The sequence below is a fragment of the Scophthalmus maximus genome, chromosome 5 (genome assembly GCF_022379125.1).
Source record: "Scophthalmus maximus strain ysfricsl-2021 chromosome 5, ASM2237912v1, whole genome shotgun sequence".
Taxonomy (NCBI): domain Eukaryota; kingdom Metazoa; phylum Chordata; class Actinopteri; order Pleuronectiformes; family Scophthalmidae; genus Scophthalmus; species Scophthalmus maximus.
The window spans coordinates 22888093-22900749 of NC_061519.1; the positions used below are offsets into that span (position 1 = coordinate 22888093).

Consider the following 12657-nt stretch of genomic DNA (forward strand, 5'->3'; position numbering starts at 1 on the left):
ATTTTTTGAATAAAAAGTGGAATCAAACATTTAAAGTAACCAGGGGTCACTGGTCACACCAGCTCTTCTTAAGTTTGACCTTAAAGTAGGTATAATGGGCAGATTTATGCATCATTAAATTAAACAGATTGCATCACACAATCTAGTTCTGAGTAGTTGTTAAAAAACATTTACATCTAGCCACTGTGAGGTGTAACTGTCACTTCCAGTAGTTATTAACAGTAACAGGAAAACAGAAAATCCCCTGACCTGACCATTCATTAACATTATGTTTAGAAATGGTTTTAAGAAAAAAAGAAAAAATGCTTGTACCTTCATTTGTAACTTGTGTTATTTAAAACAAAAGGACGCTTTAAGTGCACCTTACCGTTTTTCTTAAGTCGAGCTGCAGCCAGGCGATGGGAAGGGCAGCGTGCGCCTCCAGAAATCTGCACTGGCGATTTAGAAATTTGTGTGCGAATAAGCGAATTCACAGAAAAATGAAGCCCACGTGATCTCCAGGGCTGCATACATTTCTCTCTCTTTGTACTCATAGAAGAAATGCGGTAGAACCTATACATTTACTGAACATTGGCCGGGAGATGTACATGTACAGGTTGTGATGCCGCGGTGACTCCCTGTGTACGTCGTTAACTGTTTCCGATGTAATGGATATTTCATATTAACCAACGCATTACTTATGTCTTTACCTGATAAAAAGATTTGGTGGCATTTGGGAGCTGGACACTGATGTGGACAGACACGTTTGTGTTCATCCTTTTAGCTGCATTGGGATGAAGTTAAAAATCACACCAACACAAATCACAAAACTTGTGCAATTTAATCAAGCGTCGGTGGGGGTTCTAATTTATTTTTTTTGTTTGGGTGGCTTGACCGTTCAGGCCACGCTCAACACGTTAGAGGTGTTTCACCTCCCACACACACACACACACACGTTGTGAGCTAATCGTCTCAAGGGCTCAAACCTAATTTCACACTCGCATGTCATAACACCTATCAACCCTGACATATTGTGGAAATAATGTCGGTGGCCCGCAGCTGTGTGGCCGTCTGCGGCTCGGCAAAGAGCGGATCGCATTAGCCGGAGCTGGACTTCTCCGCGCACACGGGCAGCCTCACTCAAGTGCCATTCGAAGACGTGTGCCCATTTATCACCGGTGTTATTATGAGTCTCCTCTCCCCCCCCCCCCCCCCCCCCCCCCCCCCCCCCCCCCCCCCCCCTCAGATTGTGTTCGAAGCCGTAACCTCCGGGCAGCGTGGCCTGCTGGCCATCAAAGACGTCGTGGTCCAGGGCCACCAGTGCAGTAAGTCCTTTTTTTTTTCTCTCTCTCTCTCTCTCTCTCTTCCCTTCACCATAAAAGAATATCATCCAAGAGTCATTGTCCTTTCCATGACACTCCCCCCAAATACCTGCATGGTTGTTCTATCCAAGGCCTCCCAGTCAAACAAAGGGCCTTCCACGGGAGTATGCTACAGTCAATCCAAAGTGTAAACCCTCCCTCCTCCTTGCTCCCTGCAGATTTATGGCCGTGCCGTTGACACGCCGAAGTGTGCTCGGGATATAATGTTGGAGTGGCTGTGTTAAATCTCTCCTTTGAGAGATGGGAGAAATAGTGCAAAGAAAGAAAAAAAAAAGAGAGAATGGAAAAACAAATAGCACCACACAGTGCACTGCTGCTGCTGCTTCTGCGTGTGTTTGGATTCCATTATTTCCTCCTCCCTTAAGGATATTCAGTAAAGCGTCTCATCTCTCAGATGTTCAGAAAATCCCGCTTCCCTCGCTGGCGAGTGTACGGGCACTTCAGCGCGCGCTCCGCCGATGCTAATGAACATGTAATCACCAGCATATTTCCAATATTACCGCTTCAGCGTTTGGGAATCGGCTGCTGCTGTGGGGCAACAAGGACGAGGGCTCCCCAGGATCCCTCCAGTCTGCGCTTCTGAGTCCATATGGCCGTTCCTTAAGTTTTATACCGAGAGGTTTTCACTCTCCGCAGTCTAAATCAATACCACACGGGTTTCATCAATTGATTTATACTTTACTCAGCCCTAAAGAGAGCGCTCCAGTTCCAAGCGTGGAACGTGGAAACCATGTGACAGAAGCAGAACTGCTCCGAAAGTTATGTCAATATGACGGATTTACATAGTCACCGGTGTTGCCTATAAATTTCTGCGAATCAATTGCGATGCGATCAATGTTTGAATCTGTAAAAGTATGAGTGGATCAATAACCCGCTCAGTGGCCATTGCGATCCTGTGAGTGATAAGCAAAGTGATCAGAGCGACTCGGCGCCGGCGGAGCGCTGCCAATTAATTTTCTATTTATACGACCATGTGGAATATTGAGCACAAAGGTGTGATTATGCCACCGGGTGCTCCGCCGCTCCTTCCATCATAAAAGACAGACATTAGCATTGAGGGAAGGAGATTTGTCTTCCTTCGCACTGGATGGATAGACGAGACGAATTCGTAAAGGAGGTGTAGTTCGAGGAGACAAGGTTATGAAATATTAAGCAGAAGTGAAAGTCTTGATGATGAAAGTGATAGAATTAGCTTTTCGCCAAGTCTTTGGAGATTTGGTTATGTTTTGAATCAAGGTCGCTCCGCAGAATTGCCCTATTTTCCTATGCAGAATAGCAATACTAATCAAAAATGTTCTACATAAGTTACTTTCTGTGCACGATCCACTGATAATGAGCTCAGTTGGAAAGAGAGTAATGCTTTCGGAATAATAAGAGACGGCAGAAAATATTTTTGGTAGGTGCACGTTCGGCCTTTGGTGTCTCACTTCATAGATTCAGTTGAAATGTTCCTCACAAAGTGATGCTGGCCTTTGTTACTGAGGGGGCATTAGATGTGGAAATAAAGAATCAACCCACCCAAGGCTTCTTCTCTTAATTCGCCAATTTCACATACAAATCTCGGCACAATAGTGACAATGGCGTCTTAGGGGAATTTTAAACTCTGCTGCATTTCATCCTATGCTCTTATTTAACGTCTTGGCCACCGTGCGATGAATATTTGCCTCTTTTCCCAGTGAACACACCTCACTTCCTGACTATAAAGGGAGTTGAGGTCAACGCTGGACAGACCGCCTCCTTTCACTGCACCGTCAACGGACGCAAAAGGGACAACTTCCGCCTCTGGCTTCAGGTGAGAGACGCTTCCTTTCCCTTTCGACAGCACATCAGAAGAGAGGCGGCTTCTGAACTGCATGGACAGACCTCTGAATATCAACTGTTCGCACCTGGAGTCATGGATGCTTCTTTTGTACCATCAGGTCCATGAATAATCATCAGGCAACCAATCAATCAATCAAACTTTATTTGCATGGCACCTTTCATACCGGCTTGTGTGTGCTTCACAATGGAATCAATCGATCATGAGCCAAAAAAGTGACAATCCTGACAATAAAACATAGTAGTATCAGTTAATATGACCTATGAAAATCACAGTTTAAACTGTGACACAGCCGATACTGAGTGTACCGAGTACAGGATTTAGATCCAAAAGGCAAAAAAAAAAAAAAGAGGACGCGAGAGCTCTGTGTTACGTAAAACATGTTTGACTGTAACCATAATTACATGGGACCGAGTGTAGACATTTATACCACTGCAATGGGCAGCGCTGACCTGCGATTGGCTTACAGATGGCCATTTATAATGTACAACCACAATTCTAATTCAGTTTAATTAATGAGAGAAATATGCTTCATGCCTCTGGTTCGCCTAAAAGTGAAACCGTCTTTCATTTGGGTCCAAGATTCAATCATCAGTGAAACTTGGCTCATGTCATGTAAGTGCTGAATTAAGAGAAATCATGTGCATTTTATTGTTGGTCTTCTTCTCTACAGCCCCTTGTCATTTTGTCAAGCTTAAACACTTTGTAAGTCACAATATAAGTTGATTTTACAGCATTGAGCTGAAACATTCACACGATGCTTTAGTGTGCCCTCGTATTTGCGATTTCACCTGCGTACCACCATCATCCCGGAGCCTCTGCGTCCGGGAGGCGGGGGGGGGGGGGGGATTACAGTTGTTCCACATCACCGCGGTACGTTCTTAACCTATATAGATGTCGGCTCCGCGGATACCCTGTACTATTTCCGGGCACAAGTGAGCGGCGCGGCGCGGCGCTCTCGAATTGACCTTGTTCTGAGCGGCAAAGGTAGTTGCATCTGGCAGACAGCGGGCCGGCCCGCCCGCTCTGCGGCTAAGCACACTGTCACGCGCGTGATCAGTGGGAGCGTGACGCCGGGTAAAGGTCCTCTGCCAGGTCCTCCATCATTTTAACAAACACGTCCTCATTAGCACAGGAGCCGGAAAACAAACATTAAGTGAAGTCCCCCGATGACAGTAATGAAGAAATATTTCTAATGAACAAATGTCCCCCATCTGCCTGCTGTGAGGGGTGACAGCTGGGGAGGGCCCGCTGTGTGTGTGTGTGTGTGTGTGTGTGTGTGTGTGTGTGTGTGTGTGTGTGTGTGTGTGTGTGTGTGTGTGTGTGTGTGTGTGTGTGTGTGTGTGTGTGTGTGTGTGTGTGTGTGTGTGTGTGTGTGTGTGTGGGACCGTGTGAAAAATGCATGCCTACCATCAGCCACCGATGGGACACAAACAAAAGCGCACGGGAACACACGTTGAGTACGCTCGACCGGAGTTTTGTGAAACGCACACAAGGTCGGGCCACTTTGCTTATTAAACCCTTTCCATTTTTTGGAGGCTCACTCGTGTGTTTGTCTCGCTTCCAAAACAGGGCATCGGCGGACGCGAGGCCCCGATGAAAGCCACCAAACCTTGGAACAACCGCCGCTTCATAGGCACTTTCGATGTGGAGAACACGACCAAGGGCGACTCGGGCCGCTACCGCTGCGTCGTCCACTCGGACAAAGGGGTTGGAGTGTCCAATTATGGGGAGCTGACCATAAAACGTAAGTATCGGTCCCGGAGCAGAGTGGAACGCAGGAGCGGCCTGTCGGAGCGAACGCCGCACCGGGCGGCAGCAATGTGTTCCATCCGCGTGACCTCCGCGCACGCGGCAAAGTCGACAGGAAATAAACAGGAAAATGTCGCATGTTTGCAAATGAAAGTGTCCTCTGAGGCGATGCTAAAAATACAACCTTTTTTTTTGTGCATGTTGATTTGTTACCCAGAGGACTAATACATCCCCCTGTAAAAGCTCGTCCTTGACTGAGCACAATTCCACCCAAAAAAGATCACAAAGGCGAGAAGCACCGGGGTTTACAGTAACCCCACTGATATTTCACTTTTGCAGTCATTTGATATGAATTTATGGCGTCATCTGAAACTAAATCCTGCAAGGCCTCACTTTCCTACAGCCCTATAGCCCGGTAATGGCCTCCTATATTTCTTCACCTCAATTTTCTCCCTGTGCTCTCAATTGAATTTACTGCCCTGATTTCTTTCTCTCCCCCCTAAACCCCCCCCCTACTTTTTTTTGTCTCCAAGCTTTACGTGATTGATAGGTTTAATCCCGGCTGTCCAAATCGAGCTCTGTCAATCATACAAGAATGGCCGGGCCCAGACACAGCAGAGTGAAGAGGGAGATAAAAGTCTCTCTGCCCGAGTGTATCAGTGGGTGTCAGTGGTGTACTCAAAAGGAAATTTACCGACACACTGGAGGCATTCTAAACCGCACTCGTGCTTAAACACAATCACTCGCACATCCTCGCACTCACTCACCGGGCAGCAATGTTTCTGCTGATGGCGGCTTTCGGTTTATACGTGATATATATATATATATATATATATATATATATATATATATATATATATATATATATATATATATATTTATTTTTTTTTCACGCGAGTCAAACCCGGCTAAGTGCAGAGTGCTTTTGTCATAAATATTTAAAAATACAATAGTTTTATTCCAGATTTCAGGAAAATATTGAATCTCAGTAATGCGAGCCCCTTCACATTGTGCGGAGATTCCACGCCTCGACGGCTCCGACATAAGCTAACTCGTCGGAGGGAGAAAAGAGGCGTTTTCACGGTTATAAATGTCACACATAAAAAGCTGATATCTCCTCTTATCGTACCAGTCGTAAAACAGGAGCTTAACCCTCCTAGCATTGTCTCTCCGTCGTAAATCCGCCCCAAATGTGTGTTCGCCGCGTCCGTGACTCCTTATTATTTTTTTTTTGGGGGGGGGGGAGTGACCACAGAGCGATTCACTGCATTATGAGCCTGCTACAGTCGCACCCCCCCCCCCCCCCCCCCCCCCCCCCTCATTACCATACACTGCCGCCTTTCTTCAACATGAGGAGAGTGAATGCTTGATTATCCCGGATAATCACTTCTGCTTTCTTGCCAGTATTCAATCAGATTTATGTGGAAGTGCACTGCGTGTTTTTTTTTGTGTGTTTTTTTCCCAGAGTTTGCGCGCGGATTGGCCCCTGTGCGGCCCCCTCTTCCTGTGCCCCCCCCCCCCCCCCCCCCCCTTGCGCCGGGCTCTCCTGCAGTGCAGCCAGTGGTTCTGAAAGGGGGGATAATTACTCCCTGTCCGAGTGCCGGCTCTTTTTCCCTCGGCCTGGTGTGAATTCTCACCTGGAGCCCGCGGAGCGTTCCGCTCAGCTCCGACACAGTATTCTGGGCCACGCCAGCGAGTGGCGGCTGCCCGGGCGCGGCCTCTGTCAGCGCTAATGAGAGTAGCCGCCGAAAATCGAAAAAAGGCCGGCACGGCGGGCTCCTCGCTTTCCCCGCGGCCACCGCTCCTCGTATCAGGAGCGGATCAATGCCCCACTCACAGATGGGGGGGGGGGCGGGCGCGCGGCGTAACGAGGACCTCTTGCATTTTAACAAGGGAGGCTCAGCACATGTAACGGGCGGATGAGATAAGGACTTAGAAACAGTCAGCTCTGACTAATCTGACAACAGAGCAGAGTGGCAGCGCTGATCACTGCTCTCACTGTGTGCCGAATAGCAAACGGGTGGCAAGGTGTGTGCGTCCGTCCGCGTGTCTGTGTCTGCTATTTATGTTTTTGGGAAGCGATTAGTTGATTGATCGATCAGTCAGCGCACAGAAATTAAATGACAATTTGGGGAATTTAGCAATCCGTCATGGGGCCAAATGGCAAAGATAAGATTGAGGATTTGCTCTTTTCCATTGTGCGTTATGTTATTGTTGGGGCTGCACAAAAGAAGGGCAATGTCAGGTCAGCGGCAGGAGTTCCGAGAAGTTTTGAACGAAATGTTTCATTGCTAAATGAATTAAAGTGGGCCCTCCAAGTTTTCCCAGCTCTGGTTCATTTGACGGCACGGCGGCAAAACTGGGGGCGATAATTGGCCCTTTTCCGCTATTCTGTGATTAATATTTCACACGGCGTGAGTCTGGTCTGGAACCTGGTTGAAAAGACGAAGGTGATTGTTCTCCTCCTCCCCGCAATATTCAATGATCCTCCTCAACAAAAATGTGAATGACTGCTGTCTTGTTTTGTTGATCTACTTTCTGCTCGGTGAACAGTAGCTGTGTAAGTGCCGAGCTCAATCACAAACACATTGCACTTCCTGCGACTACTTCAAAATAAAAGATTGGCTTTTGAAAGCGAAGCTGCGGCGGTAGGAACTGCTCCGCTTGCGTCAGCGGCAACTCGCGCGCTTCTTTTTTCCTGGAATGACACAACAGAAACCCAGTTTCCGATAATGTCAATGTATAAATAGCGCCGCACTTTGATCAGTGAGCAACGTGCTCAATCACCATTCTCCTTCAGGGATAGTGACTTAAAGATTATAAAAACAATCGCTGAAGTTGCAGCTTGAGTATGCTGTTCCTCCTTTACTACTTAGTCTGCCCATCATCTGGTATTGTGTGTGTGTGTGTGTGTGTGTGTGTGTGTGTGTGTGTGTGTGTGTGTGTGTGTGTGTGTGTGTGTGTGTGTGTGTGTGTGTGTGTGTGTGTGTGTGTGTGTGTGTGTGTGTGTGTGTGTGTGTGTGTGTGTGTGTGTGTGTGTGTGTGTGTGTAATTGCATGGGCTTTAGTGTGGTTGCGTCCTGGCAGGCAGGTGCTGCGGTGGAGGAGGAGGAGGAGGAGGAGGACGCAGCTGTCGCCAGGCCCTTTCGCCTGTCTGGTCAACATCATGACAACAGCTGCTCCATGACCCACTCCCGCGCGGCCGCCACTGTCGCGCGCGCGCCCCGACTGCAGCCGGCGGGGCGCGGCGCTCGGTTCAGTGCCGCGCGCGGGCCCCCGCCGCTGCCTGGCGAGGCTTTAGCAGTGGGAATTGAGTTGTTAATATCCTAAAGTGTTCCAGCACTTGAGTGTATTTCACACCGGTAATCCGTCTGCCATGGCTGTTGAACAGAGGATTACTGCACCTACAGGAATTATTTCATCACCATAACCCGCTCCTGCTTTTGCGAGGCAGCAACTTTTCAAAGTTTAAATGAAATGCTTATTGCCATAATGCATCACGCCGCTTAGTCGCATTGTTGTGGAAATGGTCCCAAGTGATAGCAGCACGAATTGGATTGAATGGCAGCCGCGGCGGCACAGTGCATAAGAAGCATATTGTCTGTAGACTATAAGATTGATTGATTTTTTTTCTCTACAGTGCTACATACAAGCCAGATAATCATAAAATGCAGTATCATAACTATAGTCGATATATATATTTATTTATATATATTTTGTGTTGCCAAGTTTGTCACCCTCTGAACCAATCATGACTGAGTCAGCAGCTAGAAACAGTCATAGTTTGAGGGCCATTTTTTCCTGTGCATCACAAAGTGTTGTGGAATGAGTCTATTGGCAAATTTGTCGATACAATGTGGCAACGACACGTTTCTTTTTTCCATTTCTAAATGAAAATAAAAGCAATGTTTTATTCAAATTTCTCACTTGTACTCTGGAGTAAGTTGTTTTGCCAAAATTCTTACTTTTTGATTTGGATTCGTCATGAATAAAGACATTTATTGTACCATAAAATGAATTACATCTGCTGCTATAATTTTGAGCCACAAGGCCAAAGAACCACAAGTAAATCTTATCTTTTCCCAACACACAGGGTAAGTCCTACTCTAAATCTTTAGAACATTACAAACGCCATTATGATGTCAATATTTGAGATAAACCACTTTCCTGTGAGGGGTTGTTATTACAGTGCGTGTGCCTGTGCTGTTTTCTGTTGTTCAAATGAATCTGAGCATATTGCCCCTTAACTCAGTTAAACCCCTTTTAAGACATAACATAAAAGGCCATCAAAACAAAGTCCCCCGATTTTGTGATCACCTCATCCTCCTGTCTGGCTCCGTGCGAGTCCAGGGGCACGACCTGCAGGATTAGCTGGTTCGCTTTAGGTGATGTTTGACGGCGACGCTGGAAGCTGGGATTAATGGGAGTTTGGGGACCGGCGGGCGGAGGTCACTGCGGGGTAACCATCTGCTGAGGGAGCGCGCCTCAGACTCTTGTGCCGGACACCTCGACATGCTCTTAATGCGCCCGGAGACTTCTCGCTCTCCATGACAACTCCATGCGAGAGCAGCCAGGCGACTAATGGCATTATTCTGTTACATGCGTGTGCTCATTAGAGCCACTCGCCGCGGCCTCTGGGACATGTGACCATTGTGCTGCGCGACAGGGGCAGACTCCTAGGCGCTGCTTTAGCTGTGGGTCATAGCTCTTTGTTGGTTATGGCAAGTTGTTTTTTTTTCTTTCTGGGTCGTGCGAGGAGACGGTGTTTGAAGCACGAAAAGAAAAAAACCATCGCGGAGGTAGATAGTGGAGGACTCGCTTTGTTGTCCCTAAAAACTGGAACAAGAGAGAACATGAAATGAGAAGAATATCTCTCTGTGTCGCGGAAATACCCAAAGGAGACGTTGAATGTTCAGAAAGTCACCGTGAACCTTTTCATATGCATTTTTTTGTCGTAAAAGATGACTTGAAAACAGTCTAGAACTGTTCCTAATAGACATTTCCATTAACGGCCTTTCAAGTGTTCGTGCATTGTCCGCCGAGTTATATAATAATTAAATCCTGAATATATACCACAGTTGAAATCACCCGTCTGACATTTCGAGAAGCCTCATTAAGAGGGAAATGGCACAAGGTTATGGCGGGATTAAACAAATATTGGTGTCAATAGGTCACGGTTGTCATCGAACACCGCACTTGTCTGGAAGAGAGGAACTCATACGGACTGTTTCAGAAAAATCCCAACAGAGGTTGTAAACGGGTCTAGAAATGGAAACGCTCCGGCTGTTTTTCTTTTTCATTCTGGAGGGGAGAAAAAAAAAAATCATTATTTTCATAAACATATTTGTACAATAGAGTCAGAGACACATTTCTCGCATTTGTAAACACTTTAGAAACAATGAGTCTGGTCGACGCGAGGCCTGTCGTGCACACGACACAATGCCCGGTTGAGTGTGGAAGTATCAGGCGCTTGATATTAAAATCCAATTTCTCATTTGCCACTTGAGTTATTTTTGACAGTGTTGTGGGAGGGATGAAGCCTTTTGAAAACCGTCCGAACAACCGTCCGTGAATTCATTTGTCCAAAAAGCTAACCGTCTACCATTGCCCTGCTGGTGAACATCAGTATTGGAAAGTAACAAAGTACAATGACCCAAGTACTGTACTTGAGTACTAATTTACAGCATCCTAATAATCCCGTTAGTACATACTTTTACTTAGTTTACTTAGTCTGCATTAATTCATCATAAAAGTGTAGACAAACACAATGTGCGTAAACTATTGGTTGCCTGTCGATGTGAATGGCTGTCTTGTCTTCGTATGCTGGCGCGAGCTATCCCGCCTCTCTCCCAGTGTCAGCTGTGATTGGCTACCGATCCTCCAATCCCTCAAAGGACAAACTGTAGAGATAACGGATGGATGGAATAGATGGTGTCAGACAGAAAAGTCATATTAAGCATTTTTTTTTTTTAATGAACTGTTCACTGCCAAAAATGTTTTATATGTTTGATTGTTTAGAATAATGACAGTATCCACACATAGCAACATTTGTTGGAGACTGTCTTGTCTGGTAAAACATCATGGATGGATGGACAGATTGATAGAGAGATGAATAACAGCCATGAAGCAGTTAGAAAAAAGTGCAGTATAAAAAATAAGTCAGATAAAAAATAAATATAAATAAATATATATATATAAAAGTAGTGTAGTAGTCCTACGTACAGAGTGTCAAAGTGTGTAAGTTGCTAGGATATTATAACATTTAGTCCAGTTCATCAACACATATACAAGAGACCTGCCCATCTGTTCTCGTCAGCTTTGAATAGAATTAGGATATTATGAAACTGTGAAGACTTGAGCGATGGAACCAGCTCCCGATTTAGAAGAAAGCGATGACAACCGCCGTAGTTGTCAATTACCAGAGGGGTTTTTTTTTTCCATAGGGGGCCCTCTGATTGAAATCAATACGTTGTTCAATGGGAGCAGCGTTTGCCAAGGTCTGGGTGACTTCGTTTACACCTCCGTTGGAAGTCGCCGTCCCTTTTTCAAAAATGTGCGTGATTACACGAGTCAGTCACTGTACTGCCGGTGATGAGCCGGTCCATTTACCCAGCTGGAACTATCGATCGCTACACAGTTCCCCTTAAATACCTTGTTTATTGGAAAACGTGCAGATGCTCCTCGTGTGCGTCAAGAGAATTTTGATGTGTTTTGATTTGTTGAAAAGAGCAGATTGATTTTGAGCGTCTTGATTTTTAAATTTTTTTATTTTGGCCAGCGCATTTATCCAGAGTTATTTTGTGAGAATGCCTGTGCTTTTTAAATCAAATATTTTATTCCTCTGTTGTGAAGACTTCACCATTGCACCACTATAATGTGGTTGTCTAACATCCATTAACAAAACCTTTTTCTTTCCGTAGAGCCCCCTGTACCTATTGCACCGCCCCAGCTCACCGCTGTTGGTGCCACCTATCTTTGGATCCAGTTGAACGCCAACTCCATCAACGGGGACGGCCCCATCATCGACAGGGAGGTGGAGTACCGCACAGTGTCGGGCACCATGTACGACCTGCAGCCCGTGGACAAGACCACGCACAAGATCGGCCATCTGGACCCGGACACGGAGTACGAGATCAGCGTTCTGCTGACCCGACCCCTGGAGGGAGGCACCGGAGCCCCGGGACCCCCCCTGAGGGCCCGGACCAGATGTGCCGGTGAGGCCAAAAACACAATTGCTTAAAGGGCACCATTGGGATTTTAGGGTAATGATACATCATGTGGTTTTACAGTGTCACAGGCTAAACAAAACAATTTATTCATGTGGCGGTGGTTGTGAAAGTCGTACAACACAAATAAACCAAACAACATTGAGCTTTGAATGTCTGGAAATATTGCATCTATTTTGCATATTGTCCGAATCAGACGCGTTCGCAACGGCAGGAACATTTCCAGAACATTCTGTTTGAAGTCATCGCCAGAGATTTCCCTTCTCTATTCTCACTTGACCTCTCACGGACATTTTTCCAGATATTGGTGAGCGGGAAAGTTCAGGGAAATGTCCGAAGCAACATTTGCAGAAATGCACTGTGAGGGGAACCAACTGTGTCTTACGAAGTTGGGACTGCACTTCCAAACATGTCGAAAGCCCAGTTACCCTGTGCGCTACAAAGCATCCGAAGTTATCCCCTCCACGGCTTTTCTGACCAAGTTCCACGCGCGGGTTGAA

General features: G+C 46.4%; 1 protein-coding gene across 15 annotated transcripts in view; it reads left to right on the top strand.

Annotated features, from left to right (window-relative positions):
- The window catches only part of LOC118311348 (receptor-type tyrosine-protein phosphatase mu-like), a 150274-nt gene that overhangs the window by 51411 nt on the left and 86206 nt on the right, over positions 1 to 12657 (top strand). For all 15 annotated transcript variants that reach the window (XM_035635131.2, XM_035635130.2, XM_035635134.2 and 12 more), the window contains exons 4-7: positions 1226 to 1304; positions 3038 to 3153; positions 4753 to 4927; positions 11852 to 12145. In XM_035635131.2, coding sequence (XP_035491024.2) covers positions 1226 to 1304; positions 3038 to 3153; positions 4753 to 4927; positions 11852 to 12145 — 664 coding nt within the window. The remainder of the gene's footprint in view (positions 1 to 1225; positions 1305 to 3037; positions 3154 to 4752; positions 4928 to 11851; positions 12146 to 12657) is intronic.